Raw genomic sequence first — 24,457 nt, 5'->3', positions numbered from 1 at the left:
GATTGAAAAACGGTTACTTGTGTAAAAATATATATTTTAACATGTCATACAACTTAAAAACATTATTTAAACACTGGCGCTCAATAATATAGTCAGATTTTTGCCTTCATTATAACTATAATAAATACTTTACCAACTAAACTATATCTAAACGCGTTAAAATTAGGTATCAAATCACAGTAAAGGCTCCTAATTAATTCAATAATTAGCAATTAGTCTAAGTACTCAAAGCCAATTTGAGTAATATTTACTTTTACAAAATACTGGTAATACGTAAATGGCAATAATACAAACAAAATCGAGATGAAATGGGTCATATTAGTAAATAGGTAATTATTTATTATTGTTAAAATTAGCTTCTTGCTTGTATTATGTAAAAATGTATATGAGTCCACAAAATAAAAAGTATATAAACATTGGAGAAAATTGGTATGAACCTATACCATACAATTTTAAAAAGTTACATTAATAAGTAAAACCTTATACCTAAAATCAGATCGGGATTAAAACTGAGTTGTTTACAAATGTGAGGTTGATTTTATTACTTTTAAATATACAATACAGTTAATGTACAGTCTTAATTTTATTTCATTTTCATTGAAATCGTACCTGTCTGGTGAACATTTCTGCGCAGACTTCTGATGTACCCTTGGTCGAAGTCCTTTCTTCTTCAGTTGTCTCAGTAGAATCGCTACTCGAAATACTCGCTGGAGATTTTCTACCATTTATTGAACGTTTTAAACCAACCTCTGTAGTTAAAATTTCCGCTATAACATCGTCTGGGGTTTGGTCTTTTCGATTTTTATTACGTAACTGTTGCGCTCTTTTCCTTATGTCTGCAAGAAAGCCTGTAGTCGCTTCTACGCTTTCCTGGGAGACGTCCTGGACATCTTGAGGATACAAATCTGTCAAAGACTGGGCTAAATCTGTCGAAGAACTATTTCTTTCCGATACAGTCTCTAGTGATTCTACCGATGCGCCAATACTTTTAAAAGCAGGCATTCCTTCAACCACGTAGACTGTATATTCGTTCTCTGTCTTCGACCGAACTATAACGCCATTCGGCGCTGTACCGAGCAACTCGGGCTCGTTCATTTTTAAGTTAAACACTTGTGGGCTGTAATAGTCGGATGCGGTAGACGCCAGGGACGTCGCATCGCACGTGCACGGCGGACTCCTATACACCTCATCGTTCACATAGAGGATGGTCACTCTATCCTCTCCAATCACATACAAGAACGGATTGACGAATTCCCATCCATGGACGGCTGAACTCCACTTAGGGTCTTCGTTGCGGGTGCGCTTGCCTGTTTCGTCAACGAACACGCCGCATTCCGCATAACAAATCAGTAATTCTACAGGGTCGTTGCGCACGAGAAGGATCTTTTTGGGCGGAGACCGTTTTCTCGCAGCGGCAGCGATGATGGGCTCGTCCATAGCGAACGGTTCGATCGTTCCCGCGGGTAGGTCAACCCGTAGAGGTTTCTCGCCTGCGACGTAGAGCGCACGGCGCGTGAGTAGTATCGCAGCGGGAGTGCATTCTACCGGCAGTGCGCGCACTAAGAGGAACTGATCGGCAGCGCGATCGAGTCCTAGCAGCAACACATGCCGTCCACTCGCTACTGCTGCACACAGGCCATCTGATGTCTCTTCATATATTCCCTGCAAATTTATAAGTTTTTTTACTAATAATTCTGTGTCCTCTGATTCGTAAACACAAAGTAAACTCATCTATATATATATATATATATATATATATATATTTATATATATATATATATATAAATATATACATAGATGCATTATAAAAGCAAACATGTAGAATATGGAGGTTATTTTAGATATAAATCATTTTTAACTTTTTTGTTAGTTATAATGTTAATAAAAATGTTATGTAATTTTTCAGTACAGTAGTTTAGGAGGAGTAGCAGTGAAATATTAACAAATCGTTATGATAGATAGATAGATAGATAGACAATTTATTTGCATTACTTACAGCACACAAATTACAATAAAAAAAATAAAAAAAAACATACACGTAATACACAGTAAAAGAGACAAAAGAATAAAAATAAAAAAAGCACAAATAAAAAAACAAAAATACAAAAACAAAATACATAATCTAACAATCTCCTTTGTTAACATTCCTTCATGCGTGTGCCATAGTAACACAAAATGGTCACAGCTCAGTTTATTGCGAATGAGACAAATGCTATGCAGCTAGCAGCTTATTTCTGCTTTCTTGATGAATTTAAAAGAAAAACTGAATATATTTTTTAATTTTACTGAAATTTTGTTTATTGCCTAGTTCCTCATAACACAAGGTATCCTAGTTTGAGGATTAAGCGATTGGTGTGATTGTATGGCACTAATAATTATTTTGACTTCAGTGTTGTTATTACTAATATTATAAAAAAGTACGATAAAAAAGCAACAAAAGACTCTATTAAAACAACTGTTTGCAATATTCTAAGTGTTTTGTGTGGATGGGCTCTCATATCGGTAGGTCCTGCCAGGGAATAGTATACCGACCGTAAGTAGCCGTGGCGCCGAGTATCCGGGTAACGCGACGGCGCGGACGGCGAGCGAGGGCTGCAGCGGCGCGGCGCGGCGCAGCGCCGAGTCCAGCGCCAGCAGCGCCGCCGCAGCCAGCGCGCCGCCGCCGCCGCCGCCGCCGCCGCCGCCGCCGCCGCCGCCCAGCAGCACGCGGCCGCCCGCCGCGCACATGCACGTCACCGGCGCGAGGCCGCCGCCCTCCCACTCCCACTCGAGCCGCACTGGCCCGCGGAGCGAGTGCAGGCCCTCGCTGGTACCTGCCGCCGTCAAATTACAGCTATAAAGTCGAGTCGTTTAAAACACGCTTAGCTTTCTTTTTTTTTATACAACTTAGAATGGCAAACAAACTGACGGCCCACCTGATGGAAAGTGGTAACCATCGCCTATAGACATGAGCAGTACCATGGATATAACAGAGTATACTGTTTCGCCCATGATACCCCCTATGCGTTGCATTCCTGAGGACTCAGATGTTATTCCTCTGTACCCAGTAAATTCACGTCATATCACGACTGCTTCACGGTTGAAACACGAATGGAACAGAGGTACCCAAGCAATCGACTTTTGTACAAAGTCTCCCTCTGGTAAACTACTCTAGTTGCACTAAATAGCGGAGCGAGTGTAGATTACTTACTTTTTTTTTAATATGAAAGAAAAGCAATGAGGCCTGCGGCTCACTTGATGGTTAAGTGATCACTGCAAACCATGAACACTAGCAACTTTAGAATAGCCACCAATACGTTGCTTTTCTGAACACAATTTTTTTTTTAATGCTACTACAGTTACCCAGTGCAATAACGTTGGGCGCAACGTAGAGTGCAGTAGTAGGGGCGATATTGTGCCTCCAAACAGCAGGCGGCGAGTATCCGGCGGCGGGCGGTGGCGGCGACAGCTTCGACACCAATACTGCACGTGCGGCCGCGCTACTACATAGTACTGACGCCGACCCACCGCGGTACGACTTCTCAAACTCCACCTGCAAATGACAGAAGCTAATTAAAACTATACCGTCCATAAACATATAACAGAGAGTAAAGCTTCACAGTTTTATTAAGATTCGTAGTATATATCCAGTCAGGTTCCATTGTACAGAAAAACTTCGACGTAACTTACCGGATAAATGGAACAACGGTTTACGTGTTCTGGCATACAGGGCCGTGCCTGACGGGCGTTCATTGCGTGCACCGCACGCAGGCGGCCGAAATTAAGAGGCGGCCAAATCGTTACAAGTTGTTTACTGGGCCGATTTCGGTTAACCAAAAACTGATTTTTTTCCCGGTTTGATGCCCTGTGTATAATAATAAACATTAAAAATTAAAGTAGTTTTTTTTAATGTTATCCTGGGGGCGGCCATACAGACTGGCACGCAGGCGGCCATATACCCAGGCACGGCCCTGCTGGCATAGCATGAAGCAAATGATAATCACTTTTAAATTACTATTTAAGTAAAGTAAATATTTAAATTATTGCTATTCAATCTAGGGACCTATGTACTGCAGTAAAGCATTGTTCCATTGAACTGTCACTATTTATGCGAAGAGATCCGTACTTAGTAGAGAAACTTTAATGGGTTAGAGTATAAATAGTAATCTCACTACTAATCAATTAACTAATTAAATATAGAGATACTAATATGAGTATTACAAATAAAAAAAATATTTTTATATGTTTGTTTATTGGTAATGAATAAACTCAAAAACAATTCAACTGATTTTAAAACTTCTTTTAGCTATAGAAAGAAAATTATCAGTAACATAGATTACACATATATATTATTTAAAAAAAAAAAATACCGATCCTTGCATAAATTACAACAATGCAACCCTAAGTATTAAAAATGTGTCTTTCTACTATCTACCTACCCGTGCGAAGCCGAGGCGGATTGCTAATATATGATAAAATACAATAAACCTCTTTAATACTAACAGTGAAAGCTCTATCAGCTTCGTGTGACGGTAAGGCCGGCGCCTCCAATTGTTGAAGTGTGGCGCGCAGTTCTCGGCCGCCACTAGTCACTACTAGTGCACCTTCCTCGCACCGCGCCTGCATACGCTCGCGGGCGCCGTCGGCCCTGCCACAAGGGAAATCATATGTAAAAAACTAAATGGCAATTTGGCTTTAAGGGATGCAGAAGTAAATTTAGGAATAAAGGAAGGAATAACACCATTATCTTCGGGAATGGCAACACATGAGAAGCACTATTGATATCACAGTGTATTTTGAGATATCAATGATATACTGTACAAATTCATAGGCGACGGTTACCACTTTCTTTTAAGGTGAACCGTCAGCATATTTACTATTTCCAGTCATTAAAAAATAATATAATAAATTACTATGTTCACAATTTCGGCCCCAAACGCTACGTAATTAGGTTGGAATAAAAATTACATTAATAATAAATAATAGTAGTTTTAAAAAGTTTTCATTCCACCATATAGTCAGAAGTTGACCTTGTTGGAGATCTGATTTTAGTTCGTGAAGCATTCGAGTTGACTGTATTATGAACATGTAAATTACATACCACACTATTGTCAATTGTGAATTGTCGTCATCTCCATTAGCGCCATCTGCATTTTTACTCCTGAAATACAAAATAGTACATTACTTATTGGGGGCAAGAAAATAAGAGGTCATTTAATCACTGTGTAGGATATAAAGCATTATCGATAATTATCAATGTCACTAATAATAAAATAATAATATACAAATGCCAACAAGTGACCATTAATGATGATACAAATCCTATAATTATCGTGTCCCACAAAAAAGCAAACTTTATTTGTAACAAAACTAGTTAATTTAATCTGTTAATTAAACTACTGAAAAGATTTTAATAAAATTTCTATGGGACCAATCTATAAGTATATCTTTTCAGATAACAAAATAACTTTTGGTTTAGAACTGAGTTATGGCATAATACAACATAAAAAAATACAACCGAATTAGGAACCTCCTTCTTTTTGAAGTTGGTTGAAAAATTAGATATACATATATAAATAAAAGTTGAAGAAAAAGTTATCATAAATTCAAAAGATCTGCACGATGCGGTTCGGTTCATCATTTTAAATATGAACTGCTAAAGGAACAAAATGCTTTTCTTGCTTCTATATTTCTGCAAAATTATTCTGGAGCTCTTTAAGTCGATGAAAACATGCAATATATTAAGCGCACTCCATCCTACATTTCATCATGACCTACGATAATGAAATATAAAATATAAATAATTGCTATTAAACTTACCCATTAATAATTGGTTTTGACTTTTCTCGTCTCGGAGTAGGTGGGTAGCTGTAGAATAAATAGTATTTATTTATTTGTTGCATGTCACATAGATAACGTAAACTTAATTCGAGTGTAATGTAATGTACCACCAAGTGCAGATGATAGGTACATTTATACAATTACAAACATTTGAATATCTTAAATCAGTAATTACATTCTGTATGCAAATCTCAAGTTTGGGGGGACAGGAATTATTAATAATGAGATGTAACAGAATCATTACTAGCAATATACCCTCCTAACAGGTCGCCCTCCATGCCTTTCGCCCTGGAAACCATCGTGGTTAGTTTTTGATGATTCACTGCCTGCTTCATCATCACATATCATCCCTTAATTGTGCTTAATTGTATACCGATAGCGCAGTTTGAGTTACCATTCCATTTTCACCCAATAAACAATTTCAAAATTTACCGTCACAATAATTATACAATTATTTGCCATCAATTTTTATACTGAGTACCCTTTTTACTTAAATTGTACGTAGTTGATTTTGGAATGGCCTTTTTTTATATATAATTAGTAATATAAAACAAAATAAATACGCTGTATATTGTGAATAACGATCGTGAACTTACTCAGCATCGCCAACTGCATTTAATTTAGCTCGTAGTCGTTCGACTTCATCACGTAATTCTCTGTTAACAAAAAATATTTCATTATTTACACCCTAAATTACATTTACATATAAATATCCAAGTCATCAGAAGCATTTCATTTAGTTTGTAATTGGAGTAATTTGTTATAGGGTAATTTTTTATACCTCTAAGGTATCAAACAAGTAAACGATCCACGATTGATGATAAGTGTATACAATACTAGGGGCGTTACCCACGCGTTGCTTTTCTTTGCCAGGTTGCCAACCCTGATGAAATCTCTTTCTTTTTCTTGAAGAACTCCATGATGTAGTCTCTTATAAATAAACAAAGGCGACAAATTTACACCAACAATCTGGTCTTTAAACTATCATGTGTAATGATAAATTATAAAATGGATATCAGAGTATTAGAATAAACAGATCCAAGTCTAAAATAAAGTCAGGAAGTAGTAAATAATACCTATTAGCTCGTCGCAGCGGCGGTGAAGCGGGCAATCTTCTACCAGAGCGTCCAAATATTTTGTTGCTGAGTGAACATTTCTTACGACCAGCCTCTTCCACTTTTGCCTAATAATGAATACTTTGTTATTTATTGTTTTTAAGCATTAGACAGACAGTTCTTTATACATCTAAAAGCTTATTTTCAACAGTGTTGATCGATTGTATGTAACTGGAGAATCAAATAAACATATTATATAGACTACATATGTAGAAAATAACCTATACACATTACCTGTAAGAAGTCAATGAGTTTCGCTTGCTGCCGCAGCGTGGCGTCGGCCTTTGTTTCTCTTGTCCGCCACCAGGTGGCCGCTGCCTCAGCCGCCTCGCGGGACGCTGATAATTCCTCCTGAAACATTATATATAAGTGAATAAATATCCATAAATACAGGTACAATAAATACCTACCTGATCCGTATACATCAATGGTGATATGTGATGGTTGGCACTGTACAGTTTAGGCGGCAAAAGTAGGCTTCGTCTTTGTCAAGTATATACAGAAATACTACAATATTATAAACGTGAAAGTATGTAAATACTTTTGGATGTTTGTTACCCAATCACGCTTAAACGTTTGTTGAACAGATTTGAATGAAATTTTGTACACAGGGAGATTATATCCTTATTTAACACAGGATTTTACCTATTAATTCATGTGGGCAAAGCCGCGAAAAATACCTAGTATATTCTAAAGATAATAATGAATAGAATAATAGTGATTTGTGGGTATGTTAATATATGAGTGTGATACTGATGCGTATGGTAACGCAGCACAGAACTTCTCGTGCAGATCGCGCACATGTCGCATGTCCCGTGTGTGACGCATGTCCCGTGTGTGTGACGCATGCCACGTATGTGTGAGGCATGCCCCGTGTGTGTGACGCATGCCCCGTGCGTGTGACGCATGCCCCGTGTGTGTGACGCATGGCCCGGCGTCGCGTGCCGTGTCACCTGCAGGTCGGCGAGGCTGGCGTGCAGCTGCAGCGCGCGCGCGTGGTGCTGGTGCGCGCGGCTGCGCAGCGCGGCGCTCTCCTCCTGCAGGTCGCGGACGCGACGCGCGGCCGCCGCCAGCGCCGCCTCGCGCGCCGACTGATCGCCTTCTAGTTCAGCCACGCGGGCCTCCAGCTCCGCTACGCGTGCTTCGCGAGACTCGATCCGTTCCTAAATACACAATCTATTATCTAATCTAAATCTCTAAAAATTGATATATACCTAAAATCTAATACTAATCAATTATACGATCATCAAGGCCTTTCTAAATAAAACTCAATTACGGCGTTGTATAATTCTCATAGAGAAGTATTAAAAAAAATATTAATTTATTGGGAGTACACTAATTAACATGTTTCATGAACAGCATTGAAAGTGGCACAGGAGTGATTCATCGGTACTCATAATTTTATATGAATAGATTAAAAAATCCTTACTAATATTATTAATGCAAATATAGATTTATTTGTTTGATACCTCTTAGCGATTGAACAGCTTGATCAATCGCTATGTAATTTGCTATGAGACGAAACTGGTCACGAAGACAAAGTCTCGAGTAAAAGCTAGTTATATATAAAAAAAACTCATTAAAACCGGCACATACGGTGAGCATCTGCAGCTGGCAGAGTGTTTGCGCGGCCTGGTCGCGTGCGTCGTCGTGCAGTCGCGCGGCGCGGTCGGCGGCGGCCGCCCGCTCGACCGCCGCGCGCTCGGCCGCCGCCAGCCGCGTCCGCGCCGCCTCCAGCTCCGCGCGCATGCGACCGTTCTCCTCCTGCACCATACACGCAACCCTCGTTGTCATCACTACAACCACCTTTGTTTGTAGGAGAGTATTTATAGTAACGAGAAAGTTAGTTCCCATTGCTAGCAATATGTTCTATCAAGTTGACCTTAACGTAGTCCCCTGGAAATTAGCTATGACGAGCCACCTAACTCACCATTTTATCCTTCACTAGTATCCCACCATTATATATATAAATCGTTGTTAGGGTACGCCATTTTATCTTATCCACTAAAAACCACATTAACATTGTATTACAACTCTGATAACTCATTCAACAAGTAAATATGTGCAATATATATTGTATCACATGTAACCAGACTCTTCTTGAACTACAAACAATATTCATCAATTATTTCAGCATTCCTATACTGTACACATCAAAATCACAGAGAAGGTTCTAATATAAAAAAGTTCGAATTATTTATACTCGTCTTGCATTACAATTTCAGCCATAAAATCTAACTAAAAGTTGTCTGGAAGTGATTGTTTAGCGATAAGGCCGCCTTTTATATCACTTCACATTGGAATTTACTATATTTATAATTTTAATTAGAGAAAAATAAATAAATAAATTTGAAACTTATAAACCACAGTTTACAAATACAACAAAAATCCAACAGATATAGGTAATTTATGAAGCGATTTTTCAATAAAGGTGTGCGATCCACAACGCTGATTATAAGTAATGAATTATTGTGTATAATACGTTCAAGAAAATATTTATTACATTTATAAATAACAATTACAATAAAGAAAAAATTACCTCTAGATCTTTATTCTTTTGCTCGTGATGATCAGCCAGCTTCTCCAAATCCGTAAGCTGCTCTTCCAACAACGAACACGCTTCTTGCAATGCTTTATTATTCTGGAAACAATAATTAAGAATTTATATTAGCGCTGTTTACAATTTTACACATTTTATGAACGAGACATTGAAGGTGACTATTATCTTATCAGGAGCTTCACAAAAATATAAATACATTAAATATCTCATTTACATATATAATGTGTTTATAATTTCAGTTAATATCTACTATGTACTATAATCATAGTAGATTTTTTGTTGGGTTTGGTTTCGACAGCTTTGATAATTTTTAATATTTTTTAATTCAATTCACTCATAATCGTATTTTCAGATATTGCTCACAAGTTACGTTACATGTTTATTTTTATTATTTACAAGTATTAACAGTGCAGAAAGACCCTATACCGTAATAGAATAATGGTTGAAAGCTTGGAGAGTAGCATCTGCGGCACCGCAGCGGCCGCGCACGAGGTCGATGGCTAGAGCATACCGCAGGCGCCGCGCCCATAGTCCCTCCCTCCCCCTCCGCAGCCCCCATATTCCTCTCACATCGAACATCATGAAAGTCCGCAAGTACGCTGGTTTAGGTCGAATAGGTGGTTTTTCGCTACGTATTTTGCGTTTATAATATATAAATGACGGGTCCATTTTTAGGGGCATCTTCTTAATATTACTCGTTTTAAACTACTGTTAATATTTTATTTTTTAAGTTCAATAATATTGACTAATTTCCTAACTTAATTTATATAGTTAATTTATTATTATAGTTATCTATTGAGCTGCGACGCACTGTGCCATTGAAAGGCTATCATTGACAGAATTACAAATTATACCAGCAATGTTGTTTACATTCGTGTGGCAGATGATAAAACAATCAACTGAGCGATTCAAGCAATGAGCTAGATGTTTTCTTCTTCGTATACAGTAAACATTAAACAACGGTTGTTATATGCAGTCATTTGATTATATTTACAAGCTGAAGAAAGAAATTCAGTTTGATTGTTAACACTTTATATGAAGACTTTAGATACTAAACTGATTTCAAAAAGAATATGAACTCACAATTGTTTGAGAAATGCGACAGCGAAGAATCTCATGTAAATTACGGTACAGTTTCACTAATGTACGCGAACTGGGCACGCGAATCAATGAGCACTGCTGTAGCGAACTATTAAACTCGCCAGGTGAGTTCACAGCAACAAAGATATAATTGTATCAATGAATTGTGTATAATTTTTGCTAAAATCTAAATTATTGAATAAATAAACTAAGTACGTATTTCCCAATATCTAACCTGCAGTAAGTCGTCGTTGCGCCCGCGCAGCTGTTGCATCTCGTCGCGCATCTGCGCACGTTCGCGGCTCGACAGCTCCTCTTGTTCCTCGGCGTGTAGACGACGTTTCTCGCTGTACATCAACTCACTCTTCAGTTTGCGGATGTCATTTCGAGATCTGCGAACAAATAATTATGACGATATTTTACTGCTATTATAAAAAAAAAAAAATTATATACATTATAAAAATGCTAATATTATAAAGTGAACATTTTGATTGTAACGGAAAATTTAAAAAAATATAATAAATATAAAAATTCTTTCACCTACAGAAAACTACACTACGAGCGACATATTACATCATATATCACTATAGTGTACTTTGCTATGTCCACGGTACTGCTCATGTTTATAGGCCACGGTTACCACTTTCCATCAGGTGGACTATCAACTTGTTTGCCATTCTAAATTGCATAAAAAAAGCGAATAACATAGTTATTGTTTTCGAAAATTTTATTTTTCCGTGCGAAGCCGGACCGTATCACTAGTCTTTAATTATAAAAAACATACCTGTCAACTTCAGCTTGTGCAACCTCATGCGCTTTTTGCAACTTTTCTAGTTGTTCCTTGGCCCGCTCCGCATCCTTCTTGGCTTGCTCGTGTTGCGGTCGTAATGTTGCCACATCGCTTTGTAAAGCTGTACACTTCTTCTCGGCTTCTTTCCGCGCTTCGATAACACACGAGAGACGTTCTTCTACACGCTTCAACTCTCTCGCCGTTGATTTCGTCTCAACAGATAATTCGTTGTACTCTCGTTCCTGGTTTGAAGTTAATTTGCCTAATTAGTCCGATCAAATATTTTATGGAATATATATTTTAATTTAATTATAGGTTGTACTAACCTTGCGCCATCTCGCCAAATTTGCGGAACGAGCCTCTTGCCGCAGTGTCGCGATTTCTTCAGCTCGGGCCTATTATAATATTAACAATGAATTTTATATTTTATCTAAACTATAATCCTACTCCTATAAAAAGATAATTGCAAATTATCTAAAATCTAAAAATTACATATAACCTGAAATGAAATCATATAAGAAAAAATCAAATAAATGTATGTATAATCAAAATAGATTACCATAAAGAAGAAAGGGATTCTTAGTAATGGAGTCTCATAGCCCTGTTGCTAAAAATAATCCTTGCCAAGTCGACTACCACGTGGTTTCCCTTAAAAACCATAGTGGTTAATTTGAAATGTCGAAGTTATAACGATATGTTAACTGATCTGTTTTCATCACCTATCATCATTTACTAGGGTCTCGCTAGGAATTTTAATTTGTTCGACTGGCTCTTACAAAAGGGCAATATTTTGTAGCGAGAATTCTTTAGTATTATTACACACCTGTAGTTGGGCTTCAGCTCGCTCGAGCTGCTCCCTGAGCAGCGTGAGCTGTGCGCCGGCCGCCTCGCCCACGCTCTCCGTGTCGCTGGCCGCGTCCGCCGCGCCAGCAGCACTAGCAGCACCAGCAGCACCAGCAGCACCAGCAGCAACAGCCGCACAGCGAGCGCATCCGCGAGATTCCAACGCGCTCACCTCGCGTTCGAGCCGCCGCACTAGTTGCTCTAGTGTACCCACCTACATAACGATTACTTTTTAAATCGTTTCTATACCATATCATCATCGTGCTGTAACTGTACTGTACTAGTTTAAGGAGAGATACAAATTTCATTTAAATCTAACAAAATATATTGTAGAAAAGTATTGAAACATTTTATTTATGTAACATTCACTATATAGAAATTAGAATCTGAGAATCCTTTTCCTATTGTGACTGTTTCGGCTAAGTTGATGATATAGAATAATTTATCAATACAGAGTAACAATAAAAAAAAAAAATAACAAGCAGGCCATTTTATTATAAAAACTAACGAATAATAATAAACGAAATATGTATGCTGGTACTTGGCTTCAGACATACTTTCTCTCGATGCCTGGCGTCTTCCTGTAAGGCGGCAGTGGCTCGAGCTTCCGCGGCCTCGAGTCGCTCGTTTAAGCGCGCTTCGGTGCGCGAGCACTGCTCCTCCAGCGCCGCTTCACGCTTGGCCGCTTCCTCGGTGCCGCGCTCCAATTCCTATTCATACACACACACATGTACTTAATATTAATGACAGAATTATAAGATACTACAATATATACAAAAAACAAAGAAATTATCACTAATATAGATCTCGAGAAATTGTGTACCTGAGGAACAATAGAAGTAACGACGATAACTAAGAGTTCTTTTTTTCTCCATGAGTTGATTATATTAAAATGGTTATATTTTAGATTATAACAATTTTTGGTCCTTCGAGCCATTAATTGGTTTTGCCAGTTGTTGCTTCAACAGGAAATTGTTATATAAATTAATTACAAAATGTTGTATGTTTTTGTAAGTTGTGAATTTTAAGATTTTCTACATAGAATTTAGCACCTAAATAATATTTCTCATTTCACATTTATCTTTATGATGATATTATATTATTTTAGAGTGCATACAACATACCTGAACTTGTGCAATTAGCGATGTGACTCGAATGCGTTCCTGCGCCAGCTGTTGCTGTGCATCTACTAGTTGCACTGAAGACGCATCAGCTGCACGATGCTTCTCATTAATTGTATCCTAATTAAAACAAAATAGAGGAGTAGTGAATATTTAAATTTAAATGTAACAGCTATGTTAGAATTATATAGCCAATAACAAATGAAATAATTGATTAAAAATTTTATTTTTAAAAACAAATTAAAAAAGGGAATTTAGGGATATATAATAAATAAGTATTATAGCAATAACTGTCTTGTATGTACTGTATATTTCTTTGACTATAGACAAAATGGTAAGCCTTTATTTATTTGATAATATAAATATGATGATGATTTGTAATGAATGATGATGATAAATGATGAAGATGACGACTCAATGATGTAAAATAAAATAGTATACTTTTCTACAATAATCACCTTAGATATAACCAACTCCTTCCTAACGCGATCTACTTCGGTTAGTAAAGTTTCGATCTCAGCTTGAAGCGCTGCATTTTCGGTTTGCAGCGAGGAATTCTTAGCTTGGAGGTCAGCATTTTGTTTCTCCAGCTGTTCCCTCGTTCGTGCTTCACGCGCTAAGTTTGCTTCAGCGGTGGCAAGCCGCGCGGCCGCTTCCCGCATTTCAGCTTCGCCGCCGCTAACAGTTTGACGCCGCAACGCACGCTCTTTTGCTATTGTGTCCTGGGGTTTTAAAATAGTATTTAGTAGGCAAGTTATTTCAGTAACATCATCGCATAAACAATAGGGGGAGTTAAACTCCCCTTATTATCACGAAGTCATAGTTTTGTGAATAATGAGTTCTACATGAAATATGTTATAGATGAAGATACATGATGGCTAACATAAATACACTTACATATAGTCATGGTTAGCTAACTAGGAACAACATTAGTAGTCAATAGGTAGTTATGTATTTAAAAATTTTAGTTTTATATTAACTATTTTAAATAAAAATGTATTAATTATTTTCTTAATGAGTACATAGTAATTATATAAAATATTTACAACTGCCAATGCTCTTCTACTTTGTCGTTAGTAAATGTAAGTAAGAATAAAATAATTGTAAGTTAAAACAAAAATAATTATTACCAATATTTCTGCCTAATTACCTCTTCGTTCTGTTTTTGTGTATTATTCGTTTATTTCTTTCCTCTGTTTAGCATGTTGTTAATTAGTTAACCATAACTTTATGTTCTAAATACTAAACTACTTTATATTGTAGCCAGAACATCTAGTCTGAACCATGAACTTACTATCGGGCGCACGTTGATTTCGGTCAGTTTTCTATGTCGCAAATCTTGCACGTGTGCCAATATATCCTAAATGTACAATTCATATAATAAATCTGTTTTATATATGTATAATAAATTTGTTTTCTAGATTTGTAAGTACTCATATTTCAATAACTAAATAGATGTACCATTGGATTAAATGTTAAATTAATAATAATCCAATAAATTTCTATTCTAAAAAAAATCTGAATTTTGTTTTCATTTAAAATGGGACAAGAAATACATATACAATTTAAAAAAAAGAACAAGCAACGTAATCTCGTCACCTTATAGTGGTGGTGCTGATCGCGCGCTCTGTCAGCGTCTGCAAGCGCGCGCTTGCACTCAGCTTGTAGATCGACCACGCGCTGCTCAGTGCGCTGCAGCTGCTCGTGTAAAGCGTCACGCTCCGCTTGCAGCGCGGCCGCCGCTGCAGTGGCCGCACGAGTCTCCGCGCTACTACGCTCCGCGATGCCGCATGTCAGCTCCTGGTTGGTGCGCTGGAGAGCCATCCGCTCTTCTTTCTCCACTTCAACTTGACGTTCGAGGCGTCTGTATTGTACACAAGGAGAATCAGTATCGTGATTCCAAATAATAGCAGGCGGTCCACTGATAAATATAGAGTATCATGAGCAAGGCAAATGTAATAATTAATTGGTTAATCCAAATAATTGGTGATTTGGTTAACTCTGTTTATCGATTTTACTTTGTGTAATCGTAATGTGTAATTTATTAAATAAGATAACTGCAACAAATAAAGTTTTAGTTATTTCAATAATAATGTCATATTCTACTATTATAGCCAAAAAAGTAGTTCACCTTCAAGTAAAACCAGTTACAAACTTGAATTGTTATTATTAAATCAGTTGGCTATATTTTAGTTACTGATACATTATTTGTATATTTGCATGTACCTAATATACAGATAAAATAAGGATTAAGGTACGTAAGTTTGAATACTTGTTACTTAAATGGTTGAATGAAAATTATCCACAATTAGGCTTCTTAATGAAGAGCATGCTCTGTTACTTAATTTGGACAGGCAAAGCCAAGGATTACAGTCTGTTAACAATAAAGTGAGTATGTACTTGTTTTGCAAGCTGAGCGCAGTGATTTCGGCCTGCAGCCGCGCCCGTGTGCGTTCGGCTTCGGCGTCGGCCTCCCGCCGAGTGCGCTCGGCCGCCGCGCTTGCTGCCGCCTCTGCAGCCGCTTCGGCCGTCGCCAATTTATTCTGGAGCGACGAGATTTCACGACCCCGCATGGCTGCCAACTTTTCGGCTGATCTACGATTAAATAATATGTGTAATACAGCTATAAATTGATTTAAATACTTTTAATTAGAATTCGTGATAATTAAAAAAGTACAGAAATATTGTTCTTATTACTACAGTAGACGACATAAAAATTGGAATACAATACGTTTAAATTTAATTAATAATGTTTCTTAGTAATTTAACAACTTAATTCTGGCAACATTTTAGCGTTAGATTGTTTAAAATATTTTAACAAATCGTATCATTTAATACCTTAAAAAAATTTATAGGAATTAGTTTTCGCTTTTATTTTACACTTTTTGCTGCAAATGAACGCAAAACATTACTCCTTCGTATAATACATCTGTACGATTCTAGTAGTCAGAGAATTAGAGATTTTAATATTTATACAAACTTGTATGTGGCTAAGTTGATTGCAGTGCAGTCATGTGAAGCATTGAAACCTCCGGTAGTATCTTCGTTGTCTTCTTGCGCTACATAAGTGTATCCTGGAAATGTATCGACATGAAATATGCTTAAATAGTAGAGTACTATATAAAGTTTTGTTTTATATGTATGTTTCTTGTTTTATTCAACTAGCTAACGAATGAGAGAGTGAAAATGAGTGAGCTGCCTACTCAAATTAAATTAATATATATATATATATATATATATTATATATATATATATATATATATATATGCGTGAATGTGAAAAAGACTCTTTTTTGCGCTTAGCTTCTCATTTGGGCCGTTGTGCGTATATATATGAGTATAATAGACATTTTGCACTGAACCTAATATTAATAATAAATAATTATTTCTCAAACACGCTTGGAAATGTGAGCATTATTTTGACAATCTTCTTAGAGATAAAATTGCCGTACTGGCCAGATACATGCGGGCAGCGGCCGGCAAAAGTTGTATGAAAATCCATATCTGTCGTATTTTGCGGTGAGATAAATTACTATGTAAACTCATATCTGTCCTGTAATTTAAAAATGGAATGACCTTTAACTTTGAAACATGGTTACCAAGGAGGTAACTAATAAAAGGTTTTATTTAAATTTCGAACTGGCCTGCAAATAGAAATCGGTTTATTGTAAAAAAAAAACAAAGGAACATTATGGCGCCTGAAAAGTTAGTATTGTTATTCATCATTGAACTTAAAAAGTAAAAATGAGTTTTTGATTGCCGCGTATTGTTCGGGAAAAGTACTATACAAGCCTTGGCCACAACTAGGCATTGATGGACTCACTCGTCTATCAATGCCTCAGTTGCTGGCCGCTGCAGTAATGTACTATATGTTTTTTGAATCATTAAATATTTTAAGACTTTAGTGACAAGTTTATATAGTGTGAGCGTGAGACGAGTTGCAAGGTGTGCGGTTACCGACGAAGGGCAGCTGTCCGGCGAAGGGCGGGCGCGCGCGGAAGGGCGCGGCGTCGGGCGGCGGCGCGCGGCGCGGCGGCGCGCTGAAGTGCGCCGCGTCCTCCGCGCCGCGCACGCGCGGCACCCACGGCGGCGCCTGCGCACACACATCACAATATACCAAAACTTCTCGTAGACACTATACTTCGGTGGGAAAGGAGAGGTCATCTTTTAACTGCAGCAATCGGATTTATTCGATTGTTTGTTTTTCTAGTTTATTTAATTCCATACTACATTTATACAGTAATAAAATAGAAACAGAATATCGAAAAAAAATAACAATTTTACATTATTATTTACAGTCAAAAAATGTAAAAATGGCCGATTTAAATTGGCGTTAGAGGTACAACACCTGTTACAAAGTAAAGCGATAAAAAAATTTAATATAAACTAAGAGTTCAAATATCATTGCTGTCTTAAATGTGAATAAAAATGCAAATGATTTCGTTTTCAATTATTTAATAAGTTGCGCCACTTAGGAGTAACCTAATACAATTACTTTTAATTTGTAATTGTTTATAATTCTAATTTAAACATATATATATATTTAATAGTGTATATATTAGTAGAAAAGTAATAAGTGAAAGGTCAATCAGAATATATTTTCATTTTTATAATCTATTTTTTCTATGTAGTATACATAGACTTTCATACATCCACATTAATATATTTGTACAATAAACGCCAGTTTTTATAGATAGTCTTAGCAGAGCGTACATGTAATAAATGGTACCTGGTCGCGTATGGAGTGCAGGTCGGAGAGGGCGGCGAGCGCGGGGTGGCGCAGCGTGTCGAGGTAGTTGTAGCGGCGCGGCGGCGGCACGCGCAGCAGCCCGCGCACCAGCGAGCGCCACGCGCGCGACGGGCCCGCCGGCGGCGCCGCGAACGGCGGCTCCTGCTCCGCCGACCGCTCGTACCTGCACCACACCACCACTTGTTCATTCGTTTCTAATTAATAATAGTACATTACTGCAGCGGCCAGCAACTGAGGCATTGATGGACGAACGTGCAAATATGGACCAAGACGTAGCCGAGGCACACATACGTGAGTCCATCAATAGTACTATACAATAGTACTATAGAATTTAAAAAGTAAAATTGTGTTTTTGATTTCCGCGCATTGTTTGAGAAAAGTACTGCCTCAGTTGCTGGCCACTGCACTAATGTACTATTTATTTGCACCATTAAAACTAGTGACCCGGGGGGAGAAAAGACTTAATAATCAGGACACTATTACTAAAAATATACCCCATCCAATCGACCTCCATGCTATCTCCTTTAGAAACCATCGTAGTTTATTAATGTTGAATACATGACGATGGAGCAACTGACTGGCTCCCATCCTCACATATCCATCCTTCATTCGTACCCCATCTGGATATACCGATAGCACAGGCGGGATTAACATTTCATTTTCACCCATTAGAAAATAACACTAGCAATTTGCCCCGGGTCCGCACTAGTAGAGATATAAAATTTTTATTTAATAAATACAATCCAGTTATAGGCAGCTGAGAATGTAGTTTTCTACAAGCGAAAGAAATTTCAAAATGAGTTAGTATTTTATGAATTTATCCCGTACAAAAAAAAAAAAAAAAACTTAATTTTTAAAACATTAATTAAAATTTCAATAAAGAATATCATTTAAATAAAGAATACATAAAAATGCACTATACATTATACAATAGGGCATTGCTAATATAATTACAAGAAACTCACTTCTGTATATTGCTAAGAACTTGTGCAACGGAATCATCGTCACCAGATGAGAATGGCCTCTTCAATGTCACCAGTTCGAACGCGACCACGCCCAGCGACCAGTAGTCACACGCCGACTGAATACAGACAAAATTTCCGTTGTACATTTAAATTGTTATAATCCATAAGAATTTCCTTTATTATTTCTATTTCAAATATTAGCTTTGACAAAAATGTAAAGGTATTCTTAATTCAATTTCAGAGAAATTTTAAACTATAAATCACAGCTTGATTTTCCTTTGAAATATTAAAAAAATATATTATGTGTACTGATACAGCATAAGTACAATTATTAGACATTAGGTCAAAGATAAGTTTATATGCATTTATAACTTTAAAATTATTAAACTGAATAATTTCAATTAAACAAAACCTCAACCTCATTAGTGAAATAACAAAAATACATTGTTACACCTAGTGGACAATTAGTGATTGTTAATACATTTGTTTTTAAGCTTTTTTCAATGTATTTTAAATACAGATAAATATTAGTAAAAATCGAACGCAGAGCACTACAGTTCATGCTTATTTTTTTTTTTGCAATGATCAAATTTACAAATATAAATTGTAATTTCTAACTACTCAACTATTACATAACAGGAATACTACTAACAAAACTGTTTTAGAAAAAATATTAATAAAGCCAATTTAAAAATATAAAATGTGCATTAAATCTACTAAATAAATCAAATTATACAATAGTATATATATTTCTTGTATTACTCGCTCAAAATATAAACAGCGTTAACTATTAGATTATTTGAAGTTTTCTTATAAAATAATTATTATAATTATAAAAGACACATTATCCGAAAAATATTCATATGAATTTAAAATTGGTACCTGGTTGAGAGCTTTGATCAGGTAGTTTTCTGTAAACTATAATAAAATGTATCTCTTCAAAGGTAAACATGGTAAATATTATTGTCATTGCCATAAGAGCTTTTACAAATAAGTTATTAATTTAATTTAGCCAATGACAAAAATAGTGCGCACAGTTCATTGCAATAGGTATGACGACAAATTCTTATAAATGCAACAATTTGTTGTTCATTTTTAAAAGTTATAAGATACGATTATGTTTCATATTGAAGATAATCATTCCATATATCATTGGATATATCACAATTCTACTACTGATATCTAAACAAAAACTGTAGAAAGTACATCTATTTATTGGGATATGTATGTAGATGTATTCAGAGTCAATATGCTATACTGATAAACCAAGTGGTGCTAAATAGAGACAAGCGCAAGCATATCGTGCGAACCCACAATGGCAGAGGAAACAATCCCGCGACAGTATTGGAGACAGACAGTGTGACGCGCCGCGCAGTCGGCCGCGGCCAGCAGCTCGGGCGCCACGTAGTCCGCCGTCACCACGGCCGCCGCGCCGCACCCGCCCTCCGACAGCCGCCCGCATGACCCCAGGTCGCCCAGCTTCACGTGACCGCATCTGCACACACATCACTCATTGTCTCACATACAAAGTCATCTGCATGGTTACCTCTGTCCCACTCGGGTTACTGCTATTAAGCAGGTGTACTGTTTCAGTTTCAGTTCAGTCAGTGAAATTACAATGTATGGAGGTATAACACCTAAGTTTACAGAAATAGTAATGGGTAAGACCTACTATGGGCAATAAGTGTATAAACTTGCAATGAACACAACAGACAAAACCTAAATGTTAAATTGTGGGTGAATGGAGACTGAGAAAAACAAATTACCTACATTCCAGTAAACTGTGCAATTACACAAACCCACAGTATGATCTGTTGAATTTGCTGTTGCACCATGAGCTTTTAGTTGGTTTGATTACAAATTATTTTTAACTTATTCTTAAATAATCAAAGTTATAAATTATTATTACGATATTATTGTGTAGGGATATAAGGATATTAAAATATATTAAAAAAATATATATATATAAAACAATATAATAATAATTTTTAAAACAACTATTTTATTACTTACATAACATTATTAATCAAAGTAAAAAGTATTTGATAATTAAACAGTGATTGTGTCCTACCTGTCTAGAAATATGTTATGTGGTTTAACATCTCGATGCACATATCCCATTCCATGGAGAGCCTTCAAAGCATGTGCTATTTCCGCGACGTAGAAGGCGGCATCGCTCTCTGATAATGGATGGTTTCGGCGGGAAAGAAGACCAGCCAAATCACCACCCAAGCATAATTCCATCACTAGGTACAAATGACTGGTGTCCTGTAAACAAGAAACAACTATAACATTATTTGAAAAAAATTAATTCAGTCCTCAAATTGGTAAATCAGGAGTACTTAATTGGATATTTTAATTCAGTACTTGTAGTTAATACAAATATTTACCTATACCAAATTATAAAAATAATTTACTGATATAATAAAAACACAGAATTTAGAAAAGTTTTGAATACAATGTACTAAAATTTTGAGAAAAATATAAAACAGAAACTATCCAACGATAAGTTTGACATCAAGAACAAATTGTTATTATCCAGTACAAGTGACAATATAAATAAGATTAGTTTGAACTGTAAAAATCAAATTTAATACTTATGTTTTATATTATATAAATATTGAAGTTGTCAAGTTCACCTGAAATGCATACTGTAGTTTTGGTATCCAAGGGCTATTAGCCATAGCAAGCACATCACGCTCATCTTCTGCTGCACTAACAGCACGCTTGCGAGCCTCTTCTTTGCGTAATGTCTTTAGTGCATACACATCTCCTGTCTCCTTCTCCCTTACCATCTAATATAAATTTCATTATTATTATTTTAAAATCACATTCTTTTATTATTTGAAAAGAAACATGAGCGTTAAGAAGCCTTAAAGTAAAATATTAACAACCTCTTGTTGATGTTTGTATTTATTAGTTTCAGTTTAACAAATTTATTTCAATAAAGAGAATTGAAAAATTCTACTGTAAGTACCTGAAAGTCAACATTTTGTAAACATTATATCATATGGCAGACAGATATTTATTGCATATAAATTTAATAATATAATACGAAAAATAGCAGTTAGGCTGTTATTTTTTTATATAATTAATTACTTAATAATTTATTTTTTATGTTACTGAAATTTAACTTTTTTTAGGAAATTCTCAGTGTAAATATTTTGTTCATGGACCACAAAACTCTATATCATGTTTGCTAAATATTTGTACAGACATGTGCATTATAGTATGTAATTCTATGTATTCTATTTTAATAAACTACAATGATACTGAAAACTATCCATTACATAATATGTGACAATTAATTTTAATCAATTATCTATGTGTGGTATGAGTCAATAATTGTGTAATTATTTACATGTACTTCACCAAAATGTCCTCGGCCAATTGTTTGTATCATCTCAAAATCTGACAAACAAACACGAGTTCGTCGTAGTTCTGCCAAAGTGCTTCGGTCTGAAACAAAGTATTAAAAAGTTTTTAATCTACAATATTTATTATATATCAATATAAAGATGTTAATTTCATACCCTTTATGAGTAGTGCTAGTGTAGTTGTTAAGTAGTGATCAAACGTAATAAACCATAAATTGCTACCTGATAAATTACTAACAAAATTTTCAGAACAATAAAGTGTATATACTTAATATTAAATATAGAGATTCATAATGTGGTCTACTAAAAAACATTTTGGTTCGAACGATTAATGATACATACAATAAATTGATATCAGCAACATTAATATCATCATATAATAATCGCTCCATCAAAGACATACATGAAGTAATGAATAAATGGTGATATTAAGGCTGAATTCACTATAATGCTGGCTTCATTAATTCTCAGTTTTGTAAGTAAAACCATTTCGAAATTGATCATAATTAGATGATTCAAGTGGACTGGGTTGTGGTATGAATTGTTTCTTATGTAATATTTTACCAGACCGACATTAAGAACAGAATTAAATAGAAAATATTGTATGAATCCAGCTTAAGGATAGCAGGTATGTTACCATATAGTATTCACCAGGTATAATACACAAATTACTTATGTAGTTTTGAAAAAATAACCAAGGGTTTATATAATAAAAATACAAATTTAAGAAGATAATAGCTATATTTATTAAAATCTACAAAAGATAATAAACAGTAAATTTATAAGGTAAACAACAGAACTTACATTTGTCAACAAATGCTCTAACGAGATCATCGCTTTTTTTAACAGGGTCATCGTTGCACTCATCATACAGAACTGTAAGGGCATCCAGCAGGGCTTCGCGGTTTATTGTTCGTTTAGATAATTTACTTAAACCACCACCAGTCACTTTTCCTAATATCTGGCGATTTAACCGCGCTATCCGGACAGCGATTGCTTCTTTTGAAGGCTCCATCATATAAAGGTGACAATAAAGTTTATTCGATAAATCGTTCTTTTAATCCATACTTGGGAAGTTTTCTGTTATTAAAAATAAATTTTCATTTAATCAACAAAATCAAAAAGAACTGTCGACTTTTTAACCGTTAATTTAAAAATTGAATCCGGAATCACTCTGACTGTTGATGTCAATTTGAGTACTGTCATTATCATTGTCAATTTGACATTTTAGGAAAATGAATTTGGTACAGATAGTATTGAAGCGCAGAGATAACATTTAAAATTAATTAAACCATCATCGCTAAGAACAAGTAACTAAATAGAAGGAATGATAAAATAAAAACTGTAAATCATATGGTTACCTCCTTTCTTCTTATGCAAATATAATTAGTAAAAAGAAGATCAAAGATACACCATCAGTTGCTATTCTTGTCAATTCATAGCAAGCTAGTATACAGTATACAGAGGTGGCGTAGGACTCATGGCTGTTTAACTGAGAGCGACTAAGATCAGCAGTGAACATAGGAAGAATGATACGAAATGGAATATTAACGTTGTAAGCAGTATTGATATACGCTAGCATTATACAGTTAAGGGGTGATAGTGATAGGTAAGCATAACGTCAAAATACTTGACTCATCTTGACGAATTCACCAGGTTATATTAAGTAGGAATAATTCATAAAATAAATTTATTAATTTATTGAATACTTGCGGACGAAGAAATCAGACCATATTGTTCAGTTTTTAAAAAGAATTCAAATTTGTTTAATAACATATCGTCCTTGTTAACCAACAAATAAAAATTATACTTGTTAGGTATACATTTTATTATTTCCGTATTTTTAACAACGTTAATACTGACGATAGTAGGTGGATCCATTACACGTACCTAACATATTATCAAGATAAGGCCTATAGCTTATAGCCAAATATTTTTTATTGTCATTGTTATTATGTTAATTTACCCGTGACCACATTTCATTCGCAAATGGTGATTTTTCCTATCTCGTCCTATAAATCTGGTGGTACAGTTTTA

The 24,457-nt window shown here is 35.8% G+C and overlaps 1 protein-coding gene across 2 annotated transcripts; it reads right to left on the bottom strand.

The window, feature by feature from the left end:
* Positions 1–17: 17 nt before the first annotated feature.
* On the bottom strand, positions 18–23,603 carry LOC113515209 (citron rho-interacting kinase-like). Of its 2 annotated transcripts, XM_052895812.1 has the most exons (31): positions 23,225–23,603; positions 22,405–22,502; positions 21,683–21,838; positions 21,115–21,311; positions 20,400–20,538; positions 19,044–19,159; positions 18,058–18,241; positions 17,286–17,421; positions 16,310–16,403; positions 15,730–15,924; positions 14,929–15,193; positions 14,624–14,689; positions 13,788–14,051; positions 13,333–13,449; positions 12,766–12,918; positions 12,189–12,422; positions 11,692–11,760; positions 11,360–11,607; positions 10,811–10,967; positions 9,475–9,576; positions 8,532–8,699; positions 7,889–8,098; positions 7,170–7,286; positions 6,897–7,003; positions 6,417–6,476; positions 5,800–5,847; positions 5,081–5,140; positions 4,483–4,627; positions 3,343–3,532; positions 2,533–2,813; positions 18–1,662 (listed from the first exon to the last, which is right to left on the bottom strand). In XM_052895812.1, the coding sequence occupies exons 1-31, from the start codon at positions 23,436–23,438 to the stop codon at positions 595–597; spliced, it is 5,658 nt and encodes a 1,885-aa protein (XP_052751772.1). In that variant the 5' UTR covers positions 23,439–23,603; the 3' UTR covers positions 18–594. The 2 variants fall into 2 exon arrangements, with proteins under 2 accessions (XP_052751772.1, XP_052751773.1); XM_052895813.1 differs by lacking the exon at positions 14,624–14,689 and having other exon boundaries at positions 20,358–20,538; positions 23,225–23,602.
* Between the last annotated feature and the right edge of the window lie 854 nt (positions 23,604–24,457).

The sequence above is a fragment of the Galleria mellonella genome, unplaced genomic scaffold, assembly GCF_026898425.1.
Source record: "Galleria mellonella isolate WM207_F2 unplaced genomic scaffold, CSIRO_AGI_GalMel_v1 utg312, whole genome shotgun sequence".
NCBI classification, from domain to species: domain Eukaryota; kingdom Metazoa; phylum Arthropoda; class Insecta; order Lepidoptera; family Pyralidae; genus Galleria; species Galleria mellonella.
Note: the sequence above shows the minus strand (reverse complement) of the source record. Positions and strands in the feature narration are given on the sequence as shown.

Excerpts from the sequence above, each read along its gene's own strand:
- LOC113515209 (XM_052895812.1), bottom strand. The coding sequence starts at position 23,438 with ATGATGGAGCCTTCAAAAGAAGCAATCGCTGTCCGGATAGCGCGGTTA. Across the intron at positions 5,141-5,799 it reads TCAAAACCAATTATTAATGG|GAGTAAAAATGCAGATGGCG; the intron begins GTAAGTTTAATA and ends TTTGTATTTCAG. Across the intron at positions 2,814-3,342 it reads GCCCAACGTTATTGCACTGG|GTACCAGCGAGGGCCTGCAC; the intron begins GTAACTGTAGTA and ends TGACGGCGGCAG.